General features: G+C 39.3%; 1 protein-coding gene across 1 annotated transcript in view; it reads left to right on the forward strand.

Annotated features, from left to right (window-relative positions):
* DUSP16 (dual specificity phosphatase 16) overlaps positions 1–23574 on the forward strand; it is an 86354-nt gene that overhangs the window by 57504 nt on the left and 5276 nt on the right. Inside the window, exons 5-7 of the mRNA XM_045554308.1 lie at positions 4624–4787; positions 17715–17874; positions 23009–23132. Coding sequence (XP_045410264.1) covers positions 4624–4787; positions 17715–17874; positions 23009–23132 — 448 coding nt within the window. The remainder of the gene's footprint in view (positions 1–4623; positions 4788–17714; positions 17875–23008; positions 23133–23574) is intronic.

The raw sequence follows: 23574 nt of genomic DNA on the forward strand, positions 1-23574 counted from the left end.
TCTGTGCATGTGTCTTCTTTCGTCTTAGCACAAATAACTTCCAGAGTAGCGGGGAATAGTGGATGCAGCCATTCTTAGGTTCAGGTCTACATTAGGGAAACACATGTGGGTTACTACAACTGTTTTTGCATTCCTAGATGATAAAGAGCATAAAATTTAGGGATTAGAGAAACTTGGCAATATTGGACAGTGAGTCAAGTCCTTGAACAACTCTAAAAAATACTTGAAAACTTTTCGAGAAGCGTTTCAGTTTTTCAGTACTGTTTTTTACATTAAACAGCGGATAATGAACTGATGTGACATCTTGTAATGGAATCTAACTTGCAGTCCACGGGACAGCAGAGTTATGACAAGGGCAGATACGACAATGCTGTGTTCTGTGTCTGCATCAGCCATTTGTGACAGAAAGTTTACATAAATGAATTGCACTTTTTGCTGGTGAGGCCACAGATAGTTTTTCAAGAGTTCAGGGGAAATCAAGCAGTGTCTCATCTGTTGTTAATTAATGAAATGAAACTGGAGTCAGTAGAGTACAGCAGTGAATGAAAGGTCAGTGAATGGAAAAAACTGTCAATGAAGGAGGATGTCAGCAGAGTGGAACATTGTCATAGATAAAGATCAGGGAGAATGTACTCTGGCTGAGGTAGTGTTTTCTGGAAGAAAGCAGGAGCCACAGTTTGGGACATTTCAAGCCAAACTGAGTGCTACATGAATGCTCTGATTTCAATGAAATCTGTTAAACATTTTAAAATATTTGTCTTATCTGAGTTTGTTCTAGATGTTAGTTGACAAAGTTTGTGAAGAAGGTTTGTTTTTGTTTTATAATGTGTTTTATAATGTAGTGTTGTTTGGTTGGTTTTTTGGTTTTGTTTTGAGGCTGAACAATAGTTTCTCTCATTTATTTCTGTTCCCTTGTCTTAGAATTTTCTAGAGCCACAGTTACTTTTGAGGTCCACCGAAGTTAAAGTAACCTAGGATGACTGTACTAATTAATGATAGTGCTGGACCTTGAACTGCCAGGCTGATGACTCAGTTTATGACTGTTGCAGAATTATATCCCTTCTGAAAGTTGTTCTGTGGAGGATGGCCTGAAAGCCAAGACATGGCTTCAGCTTTACTGCCAGCTTGCAAACTGTGATCACGAACAAAACAGTGTCTATATTTACATTTCAGCTAGTTCATCTGTACACTTTGTTACTGGTTTCATGTGAAGTGCAGTTAGAGACTCATATCTCTGGTCACATCAGATCTTCCTTTTCTTTTCCCTCATCAAAGCATTTGAGCTATATAGCTTTGGGGAAGCAAGGCTCTTCCGTCAGTTTGGGAGAGGGCCGTGGCCTTTTTAGTCTGGTACTGAGAACTGGCAGATGACAGCTGGTGAGGCCAGGACCGCACAGATACCAGCAAGGCTGTCCCTGCATCCAAGAGAGAGTTGAAGTTAACTCCGTAGGATTTAGAGAAGTAGATTTATAACCTAGCTCTTCCAGTTATTACACCATGTAATCCCAAACCTCTATTTTCTTATCTGTAAATGGGACTAGTGGTAACACCTGCCTCATAGGGTGGTTGTGATTAAATAAGTACTTGTGAAGTGCTTAGAACAATGCGTGTCACATGGTAATTATTCAGTACATTTTATGATTACTTATATTATTTATAAAAATGGTTACTTATAAATTTAAAAGGGAATTCAAGTGGAGTTTCCTTGGATTCTCTGGTTTCTCTTTTTCTAAGAACACTTACTGGAATATTGTTTTGTTGGATTTAAATAACAGACCATCCCATGAATTCTTTTGGAACTAGAAGAGGAAAAAAACTATGAAAACAGTTTTTTAGAGAAACACCAGAACTATATAAGTTAACAGAAGTTAAAATTTAAGTCATACAGTTAAATTATAATAAAATAGTGCCTGTCAGTTGTTAATGTTGGGTAGGTGTAAGATAAGCAAAGAATGACGAGAATCTTTAACATCTATCGTTAGAAGAACTGCCTTAGGAGGGGAAAACCTTACCTTAAATAATAACTATATTATCTAATTAGACTGAAAAGGAGCAAAACACTAATAGAACAAAATTATAAATCCTAAACAGTGGGCAATCATGTACCAATATTGGCTGACCCCCTCTTTTGACATTGTTTATGGTTATACTCATAGGTGTGGAACTTCTAATTGACTTTATTTCAGTAGTTGCAATGGCCCTTGTATAGCATTTCCATAAGTGTTAATTCCACTAACTATTAATATATTTTAGGGGGAATTTCATGGTCATAAGTTGGGGAAAACTTATTTGACTTAAATAAATTAAACCAATTTCTTTGAAGATACTTTCTGGAGCCTTTAATATGTTAATATATGCTGTGACTCTCCCAGGGAGATAGGACATGTAGTATTTCTCTTACTTTTTGGGCCAACATTGCATCTATCAGCTCCTTGCAGGACACCAGTGCTCTGGAGGACACTCTGGGAAACATGACCTGAGAAGCATTCCTTTTTTCACTTCAAGTCTCAGGCGACTCCTAAACAATTAGCTGCAGATCAAGGATAGGGAAAGGCCTTGCAGATGATGCTGGGTCCTGAATGTACAATCACTATGATGAAACAGTAATCAGTGATACCTTTGTGCCAGGCACAGAATACTTCAGATGTATTAACTGACCCTCTCCACAACTGTGTGAAGTAGGTAGATCATTATCCTCATTTAATAGATGAGGAAACTAAGAGTCAGAGGGGTAAGTAACTTGACCAAATCAAACAACTGGAAAGGGGTGAAGCCAGGACATGAAGTCAGGTACAAGAGCTTGTGCTTGTACTTTCTCTGCTGTGTGATCATATGGCTTGTGTGTACAGAGCGTATGCTGTGTGTACTGTGGCCTCCACGAGTGCTTGCCTGGGATGGGGAGGGATGGTATTCTTGGACAAGAACAGCATGGAAGTGTGAAATAACAATGAATTCTGTGTGGCTGGAGGTCATGTTTGAAAGTGGTAAGAAATGAAACCATGAAACTGTATAGGTATGGATCCTAAGGGCCTATCACACAAAGGAATTTGTGATTTCTCTAATAAGTCCACTTATTCTATCAGATTACCTTAAGAAATTAAATAAGCTAAAGAACTTGAATTGCTTCTGAGTGAAAAAAAGGTACAGGTACCTAGTCAGGTTGGAAGCCAGGAATGCACTGTCCTACATTTTGCAGGTGGCATAGTTGTCAACTCCCTGCATCGGGGACCCTGTACTGAGCATGGACAGCAGAGACAGGCGTCCGGCTGAGTTATTCTTGACATGAACATAATACAGGGAATAATAATGGGAAATGACTCTCTCCCCCTCTCAATTTCCTGTACTTCTGGAGGCTTTAGAGGGCCTATTTTGTATGTTTCTTGAAGTGGGGGTGAGTCTAATACAGTGTAACTCAAAGAGATGGAGATAAATACTTTAGTGAGATTCTAGGGTCTTGCTTAAGGCTCATTTAACAAGGTAAAAGTGAGGTTGTACTAATAAGTCTGAACATGTTAATTGTTTTTTAAATTTAATGTTATTAAAAATATACAAGTATCTCCTATAGTCCAAGTCTCCTCGGTTCCTGAGTTCGGATTTAAAAGTGAGTAGTGAGGGTTTGGATAGCAAAGGAGTTATCTGAAAATTTATCAGAATCTATTTGGTTCCTGTGTTTCGATTTGGGTAGCAAGGAATATTTAGATTGGAAATCCCAAAGGAGACCTTATTCATTTTTTCTCTTGCCAAAGAGGGTGAGAGTGCCACCTGTGACCACATAGATTTTTCTCCATTGAGTGGTGGCAAGATTGTGACTTAATGAAGGTCATAGAGTGGATCATTAAAGGACAAGACTAGAAAAAAACTGAATTCTTCTAATTCTGAGTCCAAAAATCTTACCACAGGCCTTCCTGTCCCCTCAGCAATTAGGTCTGTCAACACTTCTTTATAGTGCTTAGTGAAATGAACGGGAAAGCTCCAGAAATCAGTGGTAATTATGGGGACCTTGACAGACTGCCAAGGGACTCCCAAGCGCTGGATAGAGAGGATATTTGTAAGAGTAAGGGTGAGTATTTGTGTGATACCGCTGAGATTAAAAAATGCATATGGTAGGAAGATTTAAAGTTAATTCTAGAAAGAATGTTTAACGTGATCAATTTTATTTTGAAGAAGTGACATTCAGCTTCAATTCACATTTTTTTATATCTCCTTTTTGCTTCTGTGGATAATTGGCTTGGTTACTTGCTACTGAATTTAAATTTTCTTTATAGTCCTCAAAAAATGTCTGCATGGAGTATGGGGAGTGGGGAGCCAATGTTGTAAAATATGTGAAGATGAAGAGAATGTTTGAGGAAGTGGGGGGTGGGCAGGAGTGTAGCCTGAAGTGCCTTCAGGGCTTGGGTATCCCTACTGGAGCCTCACAAGCCCAGGCTCAAGGCTCGGTGCTGGAATATACTTCAGACGTGTTAGAATATACACCAGCAGCTGTACAAAGGAGTATGTGTGCAGTGGTATCCACCTGGATCTGAGGGATTTGATTTTTCTGTTTTAAACAGTTGTAGCTGAGTAGTTCACAGAAGGCAGGTTTTTCCTTTGTGCCTGGTATAATTTTATAATGTTTATTCTCAGGTGGGTTTGCTGAGTTCTCTCGTTGTTTCCCTGGCCTCTGTGAAGGAAAACCCACTCTAGTCCCTACCTGCATTTCTCAGCCTTGCTTACCTGTTGCCAACATTGGGCCAACCCGAATTCTTCCCAATCTTTATCTTGGCTGCCAGCGAGATGTCCTCAACAAGGTGGGTGCTTTGAAAAATCCTTCATTGCCGAGTTTATCGTTAGCAGCTGGAGAACAACTGCAGTTGCCCATTATGTCATTTGAAACACAGCATAATCCCAGAAAGGAAGTTACTGCACCATTCTCAGTGTGACTTCCCAGTTAAGCAGTTGCATCATCTTTCAGAGTGTTAATTTGTTTGATGTTATTTATTGCCACAGGGAACCTAAACCATTGTCATATTTGCTTGTTCCTAATAGGTCCAAGAGGCCTGAAATAGAACAGGAATTTTCAGAAATTCAGCCTTATTTTCTTAGGGTATTAATTGTTCTATTATAGTAATTGGGCACACTAAGGAAGGCTAACACTTCCTAAGTTATTTCACATTTGGGAATGTATTTATGTACTGCAGCAGACGAGAAAGGGTCTCAGGTTGTCTTGGATTGAGGAAGGTCTTCATGGTGACACTGGCTGGAGGGGTGGGACAAGGTGGTAGAAAGATGGGGAGGACAAAGGCTAAGAGTGTGCACAGCCAGCCTCCCTTGGCCAATGCCTACTGGAGCAGTTTGTTTGAAAAAGAAGAGGGAGGCCGGGCGCGGTGGCTCACGCCTGTAATCCTAGCACTCTGGGAGGCCGAGGCGGGTGGATCGCTCGAGGTCAGGAGTTCGAGACAAGCCTGAGCAAGAGTGAGACCCCGTCTCTACTAAAAATAGAAAGAAATTATCTGGCCAACTAAAATATATATAGAAAAAATTAGCTGGGCATGGTGGCACATGCCTGTAGTCACAGCTTCTTGGGAGGCTGAGGCAGTAGGATCGCTTAAGCCCAGGAGTTTGAGGTTGCTGTGAGCTAGGCTGACGCCACGGCACTCTAGCCCGGGCAACAAAAGCGAGACTCTGTCTCAAAAAAAAAAAAAGAAAAAGAAGAGGGAAGAGCATGGATTCTTGCTGAAGTGACATGGGCTGCAGTGGACAAGGCGTGCCCTAACGGAGGAACACATCGGATTGAGGCCTTTGTATAGAAGCATACAAGCATAACAGGAGAGCCACAGTCTGACTCCACAGTTTATATGCTTTTAACCAGTAGTGCTATACAACAGTGCACATACTGCCTGGAAAAATGATTTTTTTCCTCCAAAACCTCTTAATTTATATTACCGCTAATTGAAAAAGCAATCTAAGATCTTAATTCAACTATTGGTGATTTACAAGTGTTGCTTTCCTATATGAAGGGAAATACCTCTTAACATTTTCTCCTTGATTAACTAGAGCTGGGCTGACTACAAATAAGTGTCCAGATTGGCTTTTTTTCTTTTAGCACATGGAAAGCAGGGATTTGGGTACCCTATCATTGGGCAGCAGTGAGGCTTTCTTTTCTTTTTTGTTCTCAAAACTGTCCCAACACTGTGTTGTTAATATGTCTGTTCTTACTATGTGATCTGCCCATTTGAGACTGATAGCTCATTCTTGTACTGAGCCTTTCTGGTAGGGTCACAATGCCATTGAGCATGTGATTATTACTAATTCTCTTTAGAGATAAGCAAACTATGTTACAGAAAGAAAGATTAATTTCCTAAAGTTGCACACATTCCTGGGGCAAAGCTGGAGATGATTTATTTAATCCCTAGATCAGAAAATAAAATTCCTGGTTAAGAATCTTGTTTAATCCTGGTAAACCTTAACTAGTCAGTCAGCAGGTCATTCCACAAATAATTGTGTTACAGACCATTTTTGTTACTTTTGACATTAAATTAAATGGCACATTAATTTTGCAGTATACCTTTTTCAGATTTAACAAATATGTCAGTTATAAACATCGAAAGCACCCACAAAGTGAGAGCAGTTAAACCAGAACTTGGAGTTGAGGTAGGGAAAAGCAGTAATGTTCTGTTTTTAATTGGCTTCTAAACACACACAGTACTAAGCAGGACATGTATCATCGAGAGGAAACGTGTGCAGAGGGGAGAATGTGTTTGTGGAAGTTCATGGAACAACAACCTGGGCAAGCACTCATTATGGAAGACTGTCAGGAAGTTTGCTTGCTTGCCATTTATTTATTTATTTATTTATTTATTTACTTACTTACTTACTTACTTACTTACTTACTTACTTACGTACTTACTTACGTACTTACGTACTTACGTACTTACTTACTTATTTTTATTTTCATTTATTATTTGTTTTTTCCAAACAGAGTTTCACTCTGTAGCCCCAGCTAGAGTGCAGTGGTGTCATCACAGCTCACTGTGATCTCAAACCCCTGGGCCCAAGCGATCCTCCTGCCTCAGCTCCCTGAGTAGCTGGGACTACAGGCGTGCACCACTATGCCTGGCTAATTTGTCTGTTACTAGTAGAGATGAAGTCTTGCTCTTGCTCAGGCTGGTCTCGAACTCCTGACCTCAAACAATCCTCCCACCTCAGCCTCCCAGAGTGCTAGGATTATATTATAGGCATGAGCCACCGTGCCCAACTCAGGAAACTTCTTTAACCTAGACTAGGGGTGGTGAGGAATAAGAATGCATTGGTAGGCCAGACACCTCTGAAAGCAGTGAATAGAAATTTATATTTGATCTCTAGATTCATTGTTGACAAGAGCCTTACTGCTGAAGAGGATTTTAGAGATCATTTAGTTGGCCATCATCATTTGATAAATGAGGAAATCAATATTCCAGAAAGGTTAAATGAATTTCCCAGCATCACTCAGTTGAATTTTAGAACCAGATTTGCCTTTCTTTTGCAAATAGCGTAAACTGACTGGCCTTTCTGTTTTACTTCCTGATTTAAACTTTCCAGGAGAAATAATATGCTTCTTTTCTTCTTTTTTAAAACTTTTTTCTTTTCAATTACAACAAACATTGCCTGATAAACTTCTTTTCTTCTTAAAGATCTCTAAATATCAAGATTTTATAATTGTCCCTAACAGTACAGTCTGTTTTATTAAAATTCAAAAGTTTAAGTCTTTAAAAACAGCAACCATGAGGCCACTAGTTTAATTAGTCCTTTTTTTTTAAATGAAGTGCCACCAAAATATGTTTAAAAGCGTGTCACAGAAATTTTCCTAGGAGGATCATAGTATTTACCATTTAAAATGCTAGGCTCTTTATATTATTGCATTTAACCTTCGTAATAGGATTAGGAGGTAGGTTTGCCCTTGTCACTTACCCAAGATTATGTTATTGACTTCAGAGCTGGTCAGTGGCAGAGGTCATATATAAACCCAAGCTGCTCTGATTTTAAGTCTTAAGTATATATAACACTAAAAATACTCAACTTCTGGAGAAAGGAATTCTCTTTCACAGGCCGGTTTAAAGGATTGACAAATCTTAAGTCTATTGAATCACAATTGACATTTTTCCCCCTGGCTGGTTTTTCCACAGCATCTTCTATACCAGCACTGTCCAGAAGAAACGTAATGCAAGCCACATACATAATTTAAAATTTTCCAGTAGCCTTTAAAAGTAAAAAGAAACAGGTGAAGTTAATTTTAATAACATATTTTATTTAGTCCAGTATATCTAAAATAATATTTCAAATGGAATCAGTATAAAAAATTATTGAGCTATTTTATATTTTTATACTGTCCTTCAGTTCTAGTGTGTATTTTAGATTTGCTGCACATCTCAAATTTGGACTAGTCATATTTTAGGTGCTCAATAGCCATGTGTGTAGGTCAGAACTGTCAGCATGTATTAATTTTTACTGATATTTTAAAGATATGGTTCTTTTGCAAAAGACTGTAAGAAGTCATTGGTAGCAAAAGCATACTTTTATTTCCTTTTCCCTCACAACTGTGCTTTTGTTTCTCACACTCTGTGCTTTCATCGTCTCGTCTTTGTACTAGAGCTGAAATGGGAGCAGCTTATTGTGCTGAAAGTCATTTGTGGATGCCCAGTTCATACCTGAAATGAGTGGGATTTGAGAAAGAATCTCTAGTTATTATGTGAAAGACAAAAGTTCTTGATCATTTTTCGTTCTTATCACTTAAAATTTCAAATAGGGACTTTTGTTTCACACTTAAGTACATGAAATGTATGACGGAATTACCTATTCTGAGTAGTTACTAAGCCAGAACTGTATCTGAGGTGAACAACTCCAGCTTCTTTTCTAAAGCAGTTTTACTGTCCCTCTTCTTCATTTGAACAATTTGCTGTCACCATTCTTTGTGTAGCTTCTTATTTCAGCCGTTTAACATGCACAGTTGGTTTTCCTATGCTACCTTATTGTTCTGCCTGCCACTAGGACTACTGCTACTTTCTCTTTTGTCTTATGAGGGTGAGGCAATAGCCTAGACACAATACAGCCAAATAATGTTTTTAGGGTTTCCAAGAACACTATATGATCTAGGAGACAAAAGGTCACTAAAATTACCAATAAAAATATTTATTCAGTGTCCACTGTGGTTAGCACACCAGTGCGCAAGTTGGTTGGTTAGACAAGACCTGTTCATTAAACAACAATCCACATGACAAAGTGACTACAGCACAGTGCCCAGTGCTGGGGTGACATGGTGTGATGGTTGAGAGCCAGCTTGGGGATGGACAGTTGTGCATCCCGTTTCTCCACCTTGACAGCCATGTCACTTTAGCCAAGTTACTAGATCTTGCTTTCTTTACCTGCACACTAGCAATACTTCCTGCCTTCTAGTGTTCCTGTGATGTCCAAATGAAATGACATATGCCAAGCACCCAGTACAGTTCTCGGCCCATAGGGGACACTCATCATTATTGTCCTCATAAGGTAGAGTATGCAGGACACCAGGGTGAGTGATAGGTACATGGTGGGTTTTGTTGTTCGAGGAAGGGTTGATGGAGTAAGTGGGACTTGTGGTCAGTTTTGAAGGCAAATGGAGTGGCAGATGTAGTTAGTCCTGGAATTGACTTCAGAAAGAAAAATTACAATTCTCTTATCTAGAATTGCAGTGCCTTCGGTGATTTAATGGGCTCCTCTGTCCTCAGCCTAGCTGAACACGAGGAACTCGACCAAACAGAGCAGTTTTATTATGGCCATATGTTAACCTGTACTCCATGTATTACTCCACAGTCTGCATCAGCAGATCGTAGAACCCATATTAGAAACTATTTCAACTACAGGGGAAAGTTTATGTCAGAGTTTAGAAGAGAGAAATTTTGGCTGGGCGAGTAGGCTCACGCCTGTAATCCTAGCACTCTGGAAGGCTGAGGCAGGAGGATTGCTTAAGCTCAGGAGTTTGAGATGAGCCTAAGCAAGAGCAAGACCCCTGTCTCTATTAAAAATAGAAAAAATTAGCCAGGTGTGGAGGTGTGCATCTGTAGTCCCAGCTACTTGAGAGGCTGAGGCAGGAGGATCACTTGAGCCCAGGAGTCTGAGGTTGCTGTGAGCTAAGTTGATGCCACGGCACTCTAGCCTGGGCAACAGAGCGAGACTATGTCCCAAAAATAAATAAATAAATAAATAAATAAAAGAAGAGAGAAACTTTTAAAGAGAAAAAGGTGAATGGAAATCATAATAAAAAATAAAATTGTCTTTTTTTGACTCACAGATTATTACTTTTGAAAGTTTACTTAATTGTACGTTGAATCCAGAATCCATTTTTAAAATTCTTAGGGGTCATGTATTCCATTTTGCAGATGAACCTGGCCTGCTATATTCAGTGTAATCTCCCTACTTAGCACCATTTAGGAGAAAGAACAGTTTGGGTTAGTGAAAAATACACATCATAGGCTTTTATTTTATTTTTTTGTAACAGCCATATTGAGATATAGTTCACATACAAGCTTTACAAGCTATTTTTAAAATAAGACACAATAAAGAAGCTAACATTTAATAAGACTCACTATTGTGTGTCAGACACTTTGTCCTCATATTGGCTTTACAAAATTCACATCATTAGCTCTACTTGACAGGTGAGGAAGTTAAAGCCAAGATCATTCAGGTAACGAATAGTCAGTAATGTGCTGGGCTGTGCTCTGGTTTTTCCGGGGTCAGTACCCACATACTTTTCATTATTCCATGCCACACTGAAATTCCACATTAACTGCTAATGAATTGTTTCTAATAAGATCTTTAAGAGTTTGCTTTAATATATTGATCGGCCTTCTCATTATGACATTTGATGTAAGTTCTGTAGCTTGGCAGTAAAACTCTTTAGCTGGATATCTAAGACCCTGTACAATCTAATTCTGTCTTTTCAGCTCTTCTGTTCTCTTCCTCTCTCATTGTTTGAACATACTAGACTAATGAGTGTGCCCCAGATACTTCCGTACTTTCCTTTGTCTTTATTCATTTTCTACGCTCCATCCAGAATGCCTCTACCCCCATCTGAGCTTCAGATGAAAACTTTAGTTCCCATTATAAATGGTCCTCTCAGAACCTTTCCCTTCAGCTTTGCTCCTCTTTTCCAGTGCACAGATACCTCTTTGTATCCATCGATATTTGTGCAGCTGCCTTATGTCTGCCTGTAGACTGTTCATCCCTCAGTGGAACACTTGCTTTTTATGTCCCAGAGCACCCTACAGAGTGCCTCGATCATAGTAAGCCCTCAATGATTATTTTTCAAAATAAATATTAGTAGTTACAGCGTAATTTGTAACCAGTGCCACTTGTATGCAGTTTACCATGTCCTTCAAAATTGTTTAAGTAAACGCACCTCCCAATAATTTTCCTTATGCAATTAATTTACTCAGGAAACCCTCTCTTAATAAATTTGAGAAACTAAAATTTTCAACCCAGGTAAAATAGTCTTTTACAAATTATGAAATGAATGGAATGTTTTAATGACATTTTACCATACTTGCAAAATGAAAATGTGCCAGGAAAGTATACAAAGGTTCTTCATTAAAAGATGCTAATTAACTAGTTACTAGATCCTGACTTTAGTAACTTTAAGGGATAATGGTTCATTCGTAAATTCATTCCACAAACACTTATTGAGCATCTACTGTATGCCAGACAGTGTTCTGGGTGCTAGGGATATATCAGTAAAGTGAGACAGCGATCTCTGCTTTTGTGAATGCACATTCTAGAGGAAAGAAACTTGACAGTAAGCATAATAAATAGGTAAGTCATATAGGATAATAGACTATACTTAAACAGTGTAAGAGGACCAGGGAGTTACCTGTAGGGATGTGGGTTGTCATTAAATGGGGTGGTCAAGATAGGCCTCATTGAGGTAGTGACATTAGAACAAACACGTGAAGGAGATCAAAGAATGAGCCGTTTGCCGTTTGAGTCTCTGGAGGAAAAGTAGTACAGGCAGAAGAAGCCACTAGGGCAAAGACTGCATGCAGCACACCTGGGATGGCAGAGGAAGAGGGGAGTGTCGTCAAAGAGAAAACGGGAACAGATCAAGACTTCACAAGACGTCATAGGCCTTGTAAAGACGGAAGCTTTTACTCAGAGAAACGGGGCCATTGGAAGGTTCTGAGCAGAGGAGTAACATGACCCGACTTCGGTTTTATTAGGATCACTTTACCTCCTGTGTTGAAAATAGACTGAATTTCCTACAGGATGGAAGCAAGGAGGCCAGTTAAGAAGCTACATGGTAATGGGTTGGAATCAAGGTGGTAGCAATGGTGAGATTCTGGCTATAATTTGAAGGGATAGATAAATATTGATGAAGGAAGGAAATCACGAGATTATAGTAGTCGAGGAGACAAGTAAACAAAGTGTTCTCCAGGAGAAAACAGTAATTGAGTGTGCCAAGTGGTGAGATAAAGATAGGTAAAGATAGATGAAGACTAAGAATTGGCCACTGGATTTAGCAATGTGACTATCGCTGGTGATCCACGAGCAGTTTTGATAGGGTGTTGAGGGTGAAAGCCAGAAGGGAATGGGTTCAATAGATAATGGGAGGGGTGGAGTTGAAGATAGCAAGTATAAGCAGCTCTTTCAAGGAATTTTGGTGATAAGAAGAACAAAGACATGGGGTAATAGCTGAAGGGAGAAGTGGAGAGTGAGAGAGGATATTTTTAAGATGGGAGAAATAGTGTTTGTTAGATTGCAGCTAGGAGAAGTGACCCAGTAGAGTGGGAAATTAATGTAGGAGTGAGGGAGAACAGCTAGAGCCATTTCCTTGAGTAAGAGTGGATGGGATTTATTGAGCATGTAAGAGGGATTTAGGAACATGGAAAGTTCATCCATAACAACAAGTGAGAAGGCAGAGTGTATAGGTGCATGTGTGGTTGAAGGGTACAGGTGGTGGTGGGAGTCTGTCAAAATTTGCTTCTGATTGTTTCAATTTCTCCAGTGTAGTAGGAAACAAGATCATGTTCCAGCTGAGAGTGAGGATGAGTGAGGATGTATAGGGAAGGGAGTTTGAAGAAAAGGGGAAATGGATGGAATTGGCATATAGGAGAGAGGAAAGGTGAATGGACTAGGGAAATACAGCAACTGCTGAGGAGCATGACTTGAAAGTGAGATCAGGCAGTATTAGCATTCTTGAGAGTTTTTCTCTGGCCATGTTCAGCTGCAGGGGTGCAAATGGAGACTGGGCAGAGAATGAGATTTAACTAAGGTTGTCATCCTGCCAAGTGAGTGTGAGGAAGTGATTGGCAAGGGAATTGTAGACACAAGCAAGGGAGTGCTTGTAATGATTGAGCACAGAGTTTAAGTTGGGCAAGGGAAGAAGACAGACATCAGGGAATGAAGCACAAAAAAGTGGGTAGAACCATCAGATTGTAGGTCCTGGAGGGCAGAGGAGGAGTGGTCCAAGAGTGGGTTGAATGGAATTGACGTTACAGAGGGTTTGTGGTTATTGGTAATGACAGAGACCAGGCTAGATCTCACAAAAGTTGAGTGGCTCAGATGAGGAGTTCAAAGAACTGCAAGGCCAAAGTGTCAGAAGGATATTTTAAGGCCAGAGAAGGATGATTATCTTATCAGTAGAAAGTATGTATTAGCAGACTTAGCACAAAGTTGAGCTAAATATTTAACAGTAAAAGATGACTGCTCTTTGGAAGCTTAATGATGTTTAATTATGGGACAGAATAAATATTCAGTTGTGTATATTTTATATAACATGGTAAAAAAAAACCTGAATGGATTATATAAATATCTCTTTATAATTTAGTAAGAAGTCATTGACATCCATCTATGAATACAAGCAATCATTATTCCATAAAATAGACTCATTCTTCATAATTATAGTTCCATCTCAGTTCTAACATTAAAAATAGTAAGATGTGCCAGGCCTGGTGTCTGTGGTCCCAGCTGCCTGGGGAAGCTGGGGTGGGAGGATCTCTTGAGCCTAGAGTTCGAGACCAGCAACAAAACACATTAAGATGCCCTCTCAGCCATCTGTATGTACATTGATTAAAAAAAAAAATCAGAAAAAATAATCAAGAAAACAAGCTAATAGAATAGTTACATGAAACTTCAGAAACTTTCTTAACTGGCTTCAGAGATCCAGAAACATCTCTTTGCTGTGCGCTCAGCAAACGAATGCCTGCCACACGGCCGGCAGTAGGCTCTTGCTATGGCACGTCTGCCTCCACTGTTTGAACATACTTTCCAGCAATCAGCTGTGCTCGTTCCTGAACCTGTTTAGGCCAGTGTACTTGTTATTTATAATTATGTACATTAATTAAAATATTACATACATGGATGAAATATGAATGAGAGAAGAGAGTTGTTTTTCTATGACCTAAGTTAAATGTTTTGGAAAGATTTGGGAAAGACAGATTGCTTTGTATATTTTGCCTGTCAGATTAGATGGGAATAAGGCAACTGTGAAATATTTGGGGCACAGTCTTATCTAGAAGGCTTCTGTGCTGATAGTATTTCACAAGTTCTTTGGAAACGATAAGTGGTAGATGCCTTTGAGTGTGATTTGCTTAAGAACTCTAGCCAGCTCACCTAGAAAAGAAAGGTCTTCTAATTTTTCATAGTTTAAAAAGGCAAAAAAGGATGAAATTAAAACTTTATCATCTAATACTTCATTTAGTTTAAAAACATTTGTGTAGACTGGTTAATTTATTGCTTTGTCTAATTTGCTTTCAAAGGAACTTAAGTTTAGTAGAGTGTGGTGATTAAGAGGGTAGATTCTGGAGATGAATATGTCTGGATTTGAGTCTTTACCACTTGCCAGCTCTGTGACTTTGGAAACACATTACCTCTCTAAACCTCAGTTTCCTCATTTGTAAAATGAGGATAATAATGGTACCCACATGAAAGGCTGGTTGTGAGAATTTAATGAGACAATCCATTTAAATGCTTGACACAGTGCCTGGCACATAGTAAGCATTCATTAAATGTTAGATACTATTTTCTTAATATGTCCCATGTGTCATAATATTATAATAAATTATTAAAAGGCTTCTAGCAAAGGTGCTCAATAATATTTTTCAACCCAACATAGGTTGATTAAATTTTTGTCATTTCTATAAAATGAAGGTTATTAGGCTACTTGTTAGACATGTACATTATTATAGTCTTTCTATGGAAAATCAAATTTTACAGTCATTATTGACTTGGAACATGTCTTCAGTGAGAATTGCCTGTTGTCTTTTGATTGTATATACTAGATAACACCTTTTCTGTCACTCCTTTTCTCAGAAACTTCTATGGTGTCTTCCTTATTGAATTGGGCGGAAAGGGATATTACTGTTACCCTTTACTTTTAATTTAATGAATCTGTAGTGCCATTGGTGGAAAGGAGAACAAAATATAACATGGCATCTTTCTTTAACCATTGGTGAGAAAGGCCTCAAAGGCTGCTTCAACTCCAGTGGCCCACTCCTTTTCTTACACGGAGATCATGAACCAGTTTCTGTATCCTGTGGTTCATCAGCTGGTACTGGGTAAACTCAGGGTAGCTTTGGTTTTCCCATAGAAAAACAAATGTCACCTTTGCTACATGTACAAAAGTTTAAAGGGTGTGGTAAACACCATTAAGATCTTCATAGCCTGATTATTAGCCTAACAGAAGAAGCACATAAGACCATCAGAGGACTTGGGCTCTGGCATGGCTGAAGGGTATTGGTCAATTTAAGAAGCCCACCTAGTTCCAAAATCTGTTTCTTGACATTGTCATCTCAGAGATGAGATTGCACACATCATCTGGATTTATGATGTCTACATTTTATGTAAAATAGAATATATTTATTGTGCCAAATGTGGTAAATGAAGAGATTAGGGAACTGGCATGTTTTAGGAGGGTAAACTAGGAAGAAAATTACTAATTGTCATTCAGGTAGTTGGAAAAGATTTGTAGAAAAGGAAAGGAAGAAATGACCAAGGTTGCTCAGAATAAGAGAATTATTCCAGGCTTGGAACATTTCCTGCCGGGCAGCAACAGGATGACTAAATGCAGTGAGGTTGTGTGGGCTTGCCTGGCCCATGGTAGACGGGATGTCAGTTCAACAGACTCCTGGTGAGTGCAACTGCGTACCTGGTGCAAAAGGTAGACAAACAGGCAAGACTCAGTCCAATACCTCACTCATTACTTCATTACTTAACAGGGGAGATAAGAATTATCTGTTAATGATAACACACTCTGCTAGGTGCTTTACTAATGGTGTGAACAAAGTACTGTGGAAGGACAGAACTGAATGGGTAATTATGCATCAGTGGGAAGGAATTCATAGATAAGGTTGAACAAAGCAGGAAAAGTGGGAAGAGTCATCAGGAAGAAGTTCAGGGCCTAGTGAGCACAGGAAAGGTGTGAACAAAAGCACAGAGGGTGGTGGATGGACCCGTGATGGAGCGGGTCGGGGTTGTAGAGGACAGGAGCAGGAAATGAAAGTAAAAGAATATGGATGAAGCACTTAGCCCATGTTTAATTATAAGAAACACTACTCTAGGGCTGGGTGTAGTGTTTCACGCCTGTAATCCCAGCACTGTGGGAGGCTGAGGCAGGAGGATCCCTTGGAGCCCAGGAATTTGAGACCAGCCTGGGCAATGGAGGGAGACCCTGGCTGTACAAAAAATTTTTCAAAAAAATTAGCCGGGTGTGGTGACACATGCCTATGGTCCCAGCTACTCAGATGGCTGAGGCAGGAGGATCACTTGAGCCCAGGAGTTCAAGGCTTCAGAGAGCTATGATCACACCACTGTACTCCAGCCTGGGTGTCAGAGTGAGACCCCATCTCTAAAAAAAAAAAAGGAAAGAAAGAAAGTCTACTAGTTTGTTCAGAATATGGTTTGGAGAGAAAATCACTGCAGACTTTTAAGAGCTCCCTGGTGGCTTTTTTAGTTATCTTGGCGAGGATTGATCCCTGAGCAATGACTGGGAACAGAGAGAAGAGGATAAATGGAAGAGGTATTCATAATTCCAAAAGGATTTGGCAACTATTTGGATCCCAAAAGTAAATTTGGGATAACAGAGAGGAAACAGGAGTTTGAGGCAGGAAAGGGAGAAAGTTAATGTGTTTAGTTTTTGACATTTTGAATTTGAAAGGCCTGTGGAATAGTCTGATATCCAGTAGGTAGATAGAAATATGGTTGGAAATTTAAGAGGAGATAGATACACGTGCATGCACACACACGTCATTGGCATGCAGAGCTGATAATTAAAACTATGGAAATAGATGCAGCCTTCAAAGAGAGTATTTAGAGTGAGAAGAATGCGTAGGATTATATCTCAGAGAACAACCACCATGTTCTTGGGAAGGAAATGTTCTTATTGTGTGTATATATTCTAAAGTCGTATAAAGTCGTATAAACCATTGTTTTATTTCATATTCTTTATTCTATTTCTCTCTCTAGTAATGAAGAAAATAGAGAGTTGTGAATATTAATGATACGTGGTCTTCAAGCATACTATTTTAAACATCCTTTTTTGTCCTTAAAATTGTTTTTGCTGTACACTTAAGTCTCTAGGTGTCATTTTGCTGGGTTTTTGGATTTCTCTGATGTGAATGAACTCTGATTATTTTAAGGAAACTGGTCATTGTTATCATTACATTAAACTTTACCCTTTCAAAGTATCATAGTAGGATATCATTAGTCACTTTAATTGCTCTGTCTCTCTGTAGGAGCTGATGCAGCAGAATGGGATTGGCTACGTGTTAAATGCCAGCAATACCTGTCCAAAGCCAGACTTTATCCCTGAGTCTCATTTCCTGCGAGTGCCTGTGAATGATAGCTTTTGTGAGAAAATTTTGCCATGGTTGGACAAATCAGTAGATTTCATTGGTAAGTAGCTCAAATAATATTGCAAGTCCTTTGGGTTATTGTCTCATGTATGGGTGTACTCCTTCCCACCCTTTTCTTCATTAGAGAAAAGGAGCCTGTTTCAGAGATTTCAAGTCTGAAAACAACACATGATGCTGTTTACTCATTCAGTGGTCCAGGTGACGAATGTGTGGTGTTGTCCCTAAGGGACTGGCCTTGTGATGTTCTAGCTAACTTTTAACACTACCAAGGTTAATGCTCATAGGATCTGTCATTATGTATTTACAAGTATTTGAAAATCAGTTAAGCTTTTGGAGTTAAACTTTTTACCCCATTTTTTCAAACCATATAAAAAGCTTTTGGGAAGTTTGGTGATACTCACTGTCACCTTGCTGCTGTGTTTTCCCCAGCAAGAAGTCAAATCCTGTGAAAATAAGCCTCCTTACATTTAAAGTCTTTGTGTCACAAGATTGCTGAGCCTCAGTCCGTGTGCCAACGATTTCAAGTAGTATTGGATCTAATAAAATCCTGACATGCATGTCATTTCCTTGGCGGTGGTTGGGACAGGATCTGGTCTGTGCCATGCTTTGTTCTACTTCCTGGGCACGTTCAGTTCTGGAGCTTCTCTGAGTCCTAGGTGCTGTTGTGACGTTTTAGTGTCGCAGGACCAGGTCTGCTGACAGTAAGCTGCTGCTGTGCACTTGAAATGCTTTTGTAATGGAGGGCGGCTGAAGGGGAAACACGCCTGGGTCTTGAGCAGCATAGCAAGGAGTGTGAGTCTCAATATTCTGTGTGAGGAGTTTTTGTTGCTTTTTTTCCCCCCAGTCACATAAGTTTGAGGACTGTAATCCATAATTAAACACTCTGAATTGGTTATTATAATTAAAAATAAAAGAACTAGTGCCTTTAAAAAGGGGAAATTATGTAGGCCAGGTGTGATGGCTCACATCTATAATCCCAGCACGTTGGGAGGCCAGGGCGGGAGGATTGCTTGAGGTCAGGAGTTCAGGATCATCCTGGGCAACATAGCAAGACCCCATCTCTACCCCTGCCCCCCAAAATTAGCTGGGCATGGTGGTGCACACCTAAGGCAGGGGGATGGCTTGGGCCCAGGAGCTCAAGGTTACAGTAAGCTCTGATCATGCCACTGTACTCCAGCCTGGGCAACAGAGTAAGACCTCATGTCTTTTAAAAAAAAAAAAAAAAAGGTAGAATTATATAAACACCCCACTGTTTTTTCATCTATAAGAGAGGAGTTTTCTAGGTAATGTTTTTGGAGCTTTGAATAGTTCCAAAACAGTTCTCTCTCTTTTTTTTTTTTAGGATTTCCAGATTGGCAAGGGTTTCATCTTCAATTAGGACTCAATCTATGAAACATCTAAAGATAAATGACCTAGATAGTTCACATTAAAATAATCACAAACAAAACTCCCAAAACTAGTACCCCCCCCATTGTACTTCTAGGAAATATTAAGCATATCATTCAGTTTTTTGCCTTTTTAAAAAATAGCAATTATAGTTAATGTTCCCAGTGCATGTCACATTGATCCAGAGACATTTGGCTCTATTTTCAGCTAAAAATGCGATTTCAGGATCTGTCTAGAAGACAACCTGATTCTGTTAAGTCATACAATGTCTAAGTTTTAGGAGGGGTGAGGAGAAAAAGAATGTGAAGCAGTTTGCCCCAACGTCCTTTCTTCTTCCATGGGAGATACGAGGTCATCATGCCAATTTTTGTTCAAACAAAAGGAACTTTACTATGTTCCAACTTGGCCAAACACCTACATACAAACACATACCATAATTTGTTTGTGATCCCTGCAGATATTTTTTACTTACCAGTATTTCATTTGCTTGGTCCTATTTGCTAGCATCATCGTCCTTACCCTGCACAGATAACTCCAGGCACAATCTCCAGCCCAACTTTGAATTCGCCCATGTTCACTGTAACTGCCAGTCTTCCGCTGCGTGGTGTTTTAGGCCATGTTAGTCATGGCAGAGTGTGTAAGTGGAAGATGTGCCCCTGACTTGGACTTAATGCCTTATAGGCTCATATGTACTTTTTTTCTTTTTGTTATTCAGATTAAATTTCAGTAAGTCACTTGGTTTGTTGGAAGGACTCAGGTTTTCATGGAATTTTATCTTTGTTTCTAGTTATGGTAGGCAGCAGTACCTACCATGGCTGATTGTGCTGTGGGATGCTCGTGAGGTTGCCCGAGCCCCGCTGGCTGCTTCCTGGGCTCTCGTTCCCTCCTCCCTGTGTCAGGACTCCCGCCCCCTCCCCCCCAGCAAACTCATGACTCTGCATGGAGACGCTATAGGGAGGCAATTAAGAGTAGGTACTTTGGGCCAAATTGTCTGAATTTGAGACCTGTCTTCCCCAGTTACTACTTAAGTGATTTGGATAAGTTACTTAAAACTTCTGTGTGCCCGAGTTTCCTCATCTGGAAACTGAAGGTAACCTTATCAGGATATTGTGATGGTTACAATGGATAATATATGTGGATTGAACACCTTGGAAAGTACCTGACTCATAATGGGCTCTTAATAAATATTTTTAAAATTGTTATGAGCAGTTCCTCTCTTTTTGTCTCTCCCGAGAGCTGTACTTTGTAACCTCACTTAGTTATTCCTTCCACCTTTTTGCCTTTGTAACTTCTCATCCTCACTGGGTCTTTACCCTGTTTGCAGTTCTCCCTTCCCCTTTTTAACCTAGATTTTATTCCTAAATTTCTGTAATGGCAACCTGAATTTCCAGTTTTCACCATCATTGCCTTCTGGTTGTTCTCTGTTCAGAAACCTGCAGATGCTCCTTAATTTCCCTACATTAAAAAAACAAAAACAAAAACCAAAAAAAAAAAAAAAAACCCTATAACCTCAACATCATAACACATATGTTACTGTCATTGTTTGATTTCTAACCTTTTAAAAAATTTTTTATATAGATTGCTGTTTTAAAATATGTACCCATCAGCTAGTATTAACTGGTTATATGTTGCTATGTGCCTCGTATTAGACCCTTTTGGTGGGAGTGTTAGAAGCAAGACCCTTATAGGTTCTCATGTCTAGTTTTTGAAATATTTATTAAAAATAATAAGAGTATTGTCAACACTAAAAAAAAAAAAAACACTTCAACCCAGCCTACTTCCAATAAGGATTTGAAGCATGTTACAATAAGAGATTAGGACCAAAAGATACACATATTCTCGCACATACACATTAAAGTGGGATGACAGGGCAAGAACCAAGTCATATCGGACTACAGTAACTATGACAGAAAATCTGAATTGCCATTTCCTATTGAAATTGGATGAAAACCTTAGCTTTGAGCTTCTTAGCAGCCATGGTAAAAGGGGAAACAGGTAGTATAGGATGAATTATAGCTGAGAGATGTAAGAGTAGGCATAGGAAGGCATGAGACTTTATGTACACAGGTTTATATATGACTTTCTGTAGTACTTAACTCTCTGCTTCAGTGTTGCTTTGTATTCACTTATTATTGTTTTATTGGGTTTGGTTTCCCTATTTAGAAGGGAAGCTGCTTGCTGCTTGTTTATTCATACACTATCTAAAATCCCTGTGTTGTTTTGTACATAATGAATGAATAATAAATCATATACACTAGAAATCTGTAATATTTATAGCATAGGCAATGAGATTGAGCAGCCTTGTATTTTTCAGCTGCCAGAACAGATTCCTTGCATATATCTGTTCATTATAAAAATCTTAATGTAAGGTTTGGTAAACTTGGTAGCAGCTACCAGGAATGAAAAGAGAAGAATTTAGTTCCGTGGCAACAGTTTCATGGCTAAGCAGGCATTCGATTGTTTAGAATTAAGGCAGTCGTAGTACTGGTTAAAATGTTAGTTGTTTCCAGGCAACTAACATTTGTGCCGTGTTGGATATATGGGGATAACTTCATCCACTTCTACACGTAAGCTTTGTAAGCCTCTCAACAGTGCGACTTGGCAGCACTGTTTGGGCTTCCCTGGTTCTTTGGTTCTAACGAAGTGTCCATGAGTACTTCCACCATGTTACAGGGAATTAGGATGCTGCAGTAACTCCCTCCTGGGTATCAAGGAAGGGCTAAAAGTTCTCTTGGTTCTCATTAAAGTGACCTGTTAAACCTGATTCATAGCATATACACGATTTTCTTTCTTAAATTCAGCAAATAAAATTGAGTCATTTTATGACATACAGAAAAGTTTCCTAAAGAAAAATAGGGAATTCATATGAAGACAGGTACTATGAGTTTCAGCATTTTAAAAGTTACTTGGTCAGGCATCTTTTTGTGTTGTGATATGATATCATTGTGATCTCTCTGACCCCCCCCCCCACCTCTCTCCTTTTTAAATAGTAATGTATGTCACATATATTTGAAATGAAAATGGATTTTTAAAATTTAACTATCCCTTATGTAGTTAGGGAAGAAATTAAAGTGTCAGATAACATGAGTAAACGAAATATTAGCTGTATCTTAGGAGGGGATTTTAGATGGCTTTTATTTCTTTTTTTATATACTTTTCTGTTTCTGAAATGTTCTACACTGAGCAAACAGGATCATATAATCACAATATAGTATTTATATCCAGGAAACTTTATTAAATAATACTGCTGTGTGTGGTGGCTCATGCCCATAATCCCAGCACTTTGGGAGGCCAAGGTGGGAGAATCCCGTGAGACCAGGTGTTCAAGACCAGCTGGGGCAACATAGTGAGACCTCATCTCTACAAAAAATTTAAAAATTAGCTGAGTCTGGTGGTATGTGCCTGTAGTCCTAGCTACTCTGGAGGCTGAGGCACCAGGAGTTAGAGGCTGCAGTGAGCTATTACTGTGCCACTGCACTTAGCCTGGGTGACAGAACGAGACCCTGTCTCTAAAGAATACTAATAATGCTAATAATAATGTAAAAAGTACACAGTGAAAAGTACTGAAATAAGAGTCAAGCAACTTGAGTTAGTAACAAATTGCTTTTTAACACTTTTGGACTTTAATTGTCCTGTATGTCAATGGTGAGGAAATTATCTCCCCCTGCCTCTTCAAACGGATGTTGCAAGAATAACTGTGATATAAATAGATGAGACTTTCTTTGAGGTTTTTCAGGTGGAAAAAAACAAAATGTCATAGTGACCTTTCTTGAATTTGACTCATACAGAGAAAGCAAAAGCCTCAAACGGATGTGTCCTAGTGCACTGTTTAGCCGGGATCTCTCGCTCCGCCACCATCGCCATTGCCTACATCATGAAGAGGATGGACATGTCTTTAGATGAAGCTTACAGGTGAGGACAAGATCGTGCCCCTGTTTGGCTTTTCATTTGACCTGAAACATGAGTAGATAGGAGGGTGGGTAACCAGACTGAAGCAGATCTTGATTATTTTAGTCACATTCTCTACAGATTACTGTGGGATTTTAAACGGTCTTGCAAAGATTAGAAGAGAACTCAGTTTTATCATTTAGCGTTAATTCTGCCCTCCCGTGTCAGATTCGTTGTCAGCTACTTTGTGAGCCTGAGGAACAAGTCCAGGCAGAGATTCCTATCCTATTAATGGGATTTTATTCTTTTCCCTAAGTGGGGAAATATTGTTTGCTCTAATTTATACATGAGGGGAAAAAAACATCTAGTAGAATGGAATCTCTACTTTGCTTCAAACTTTGTATTGCAGTGAAGAAAAAGCCTAATGCATGCAAGTATAAAACCACGGTCAGTCTCCACTCGTTGA

The sequence above is a fragment of the Lemur catta genome, chromosome 6 (assembly GCF_020740605.2).
Source record: "Lemur catta isolate mLemCat1 chromosome 6, mLemCat1.pri, whole genome shotgun sequence".
Taxonomy (NCBI): domain Eukaryota; kingdom Metazoa; phylum Chordata; class Mammalia; order Primates; family Lemuridae; genus Lemur; species Lemur catta.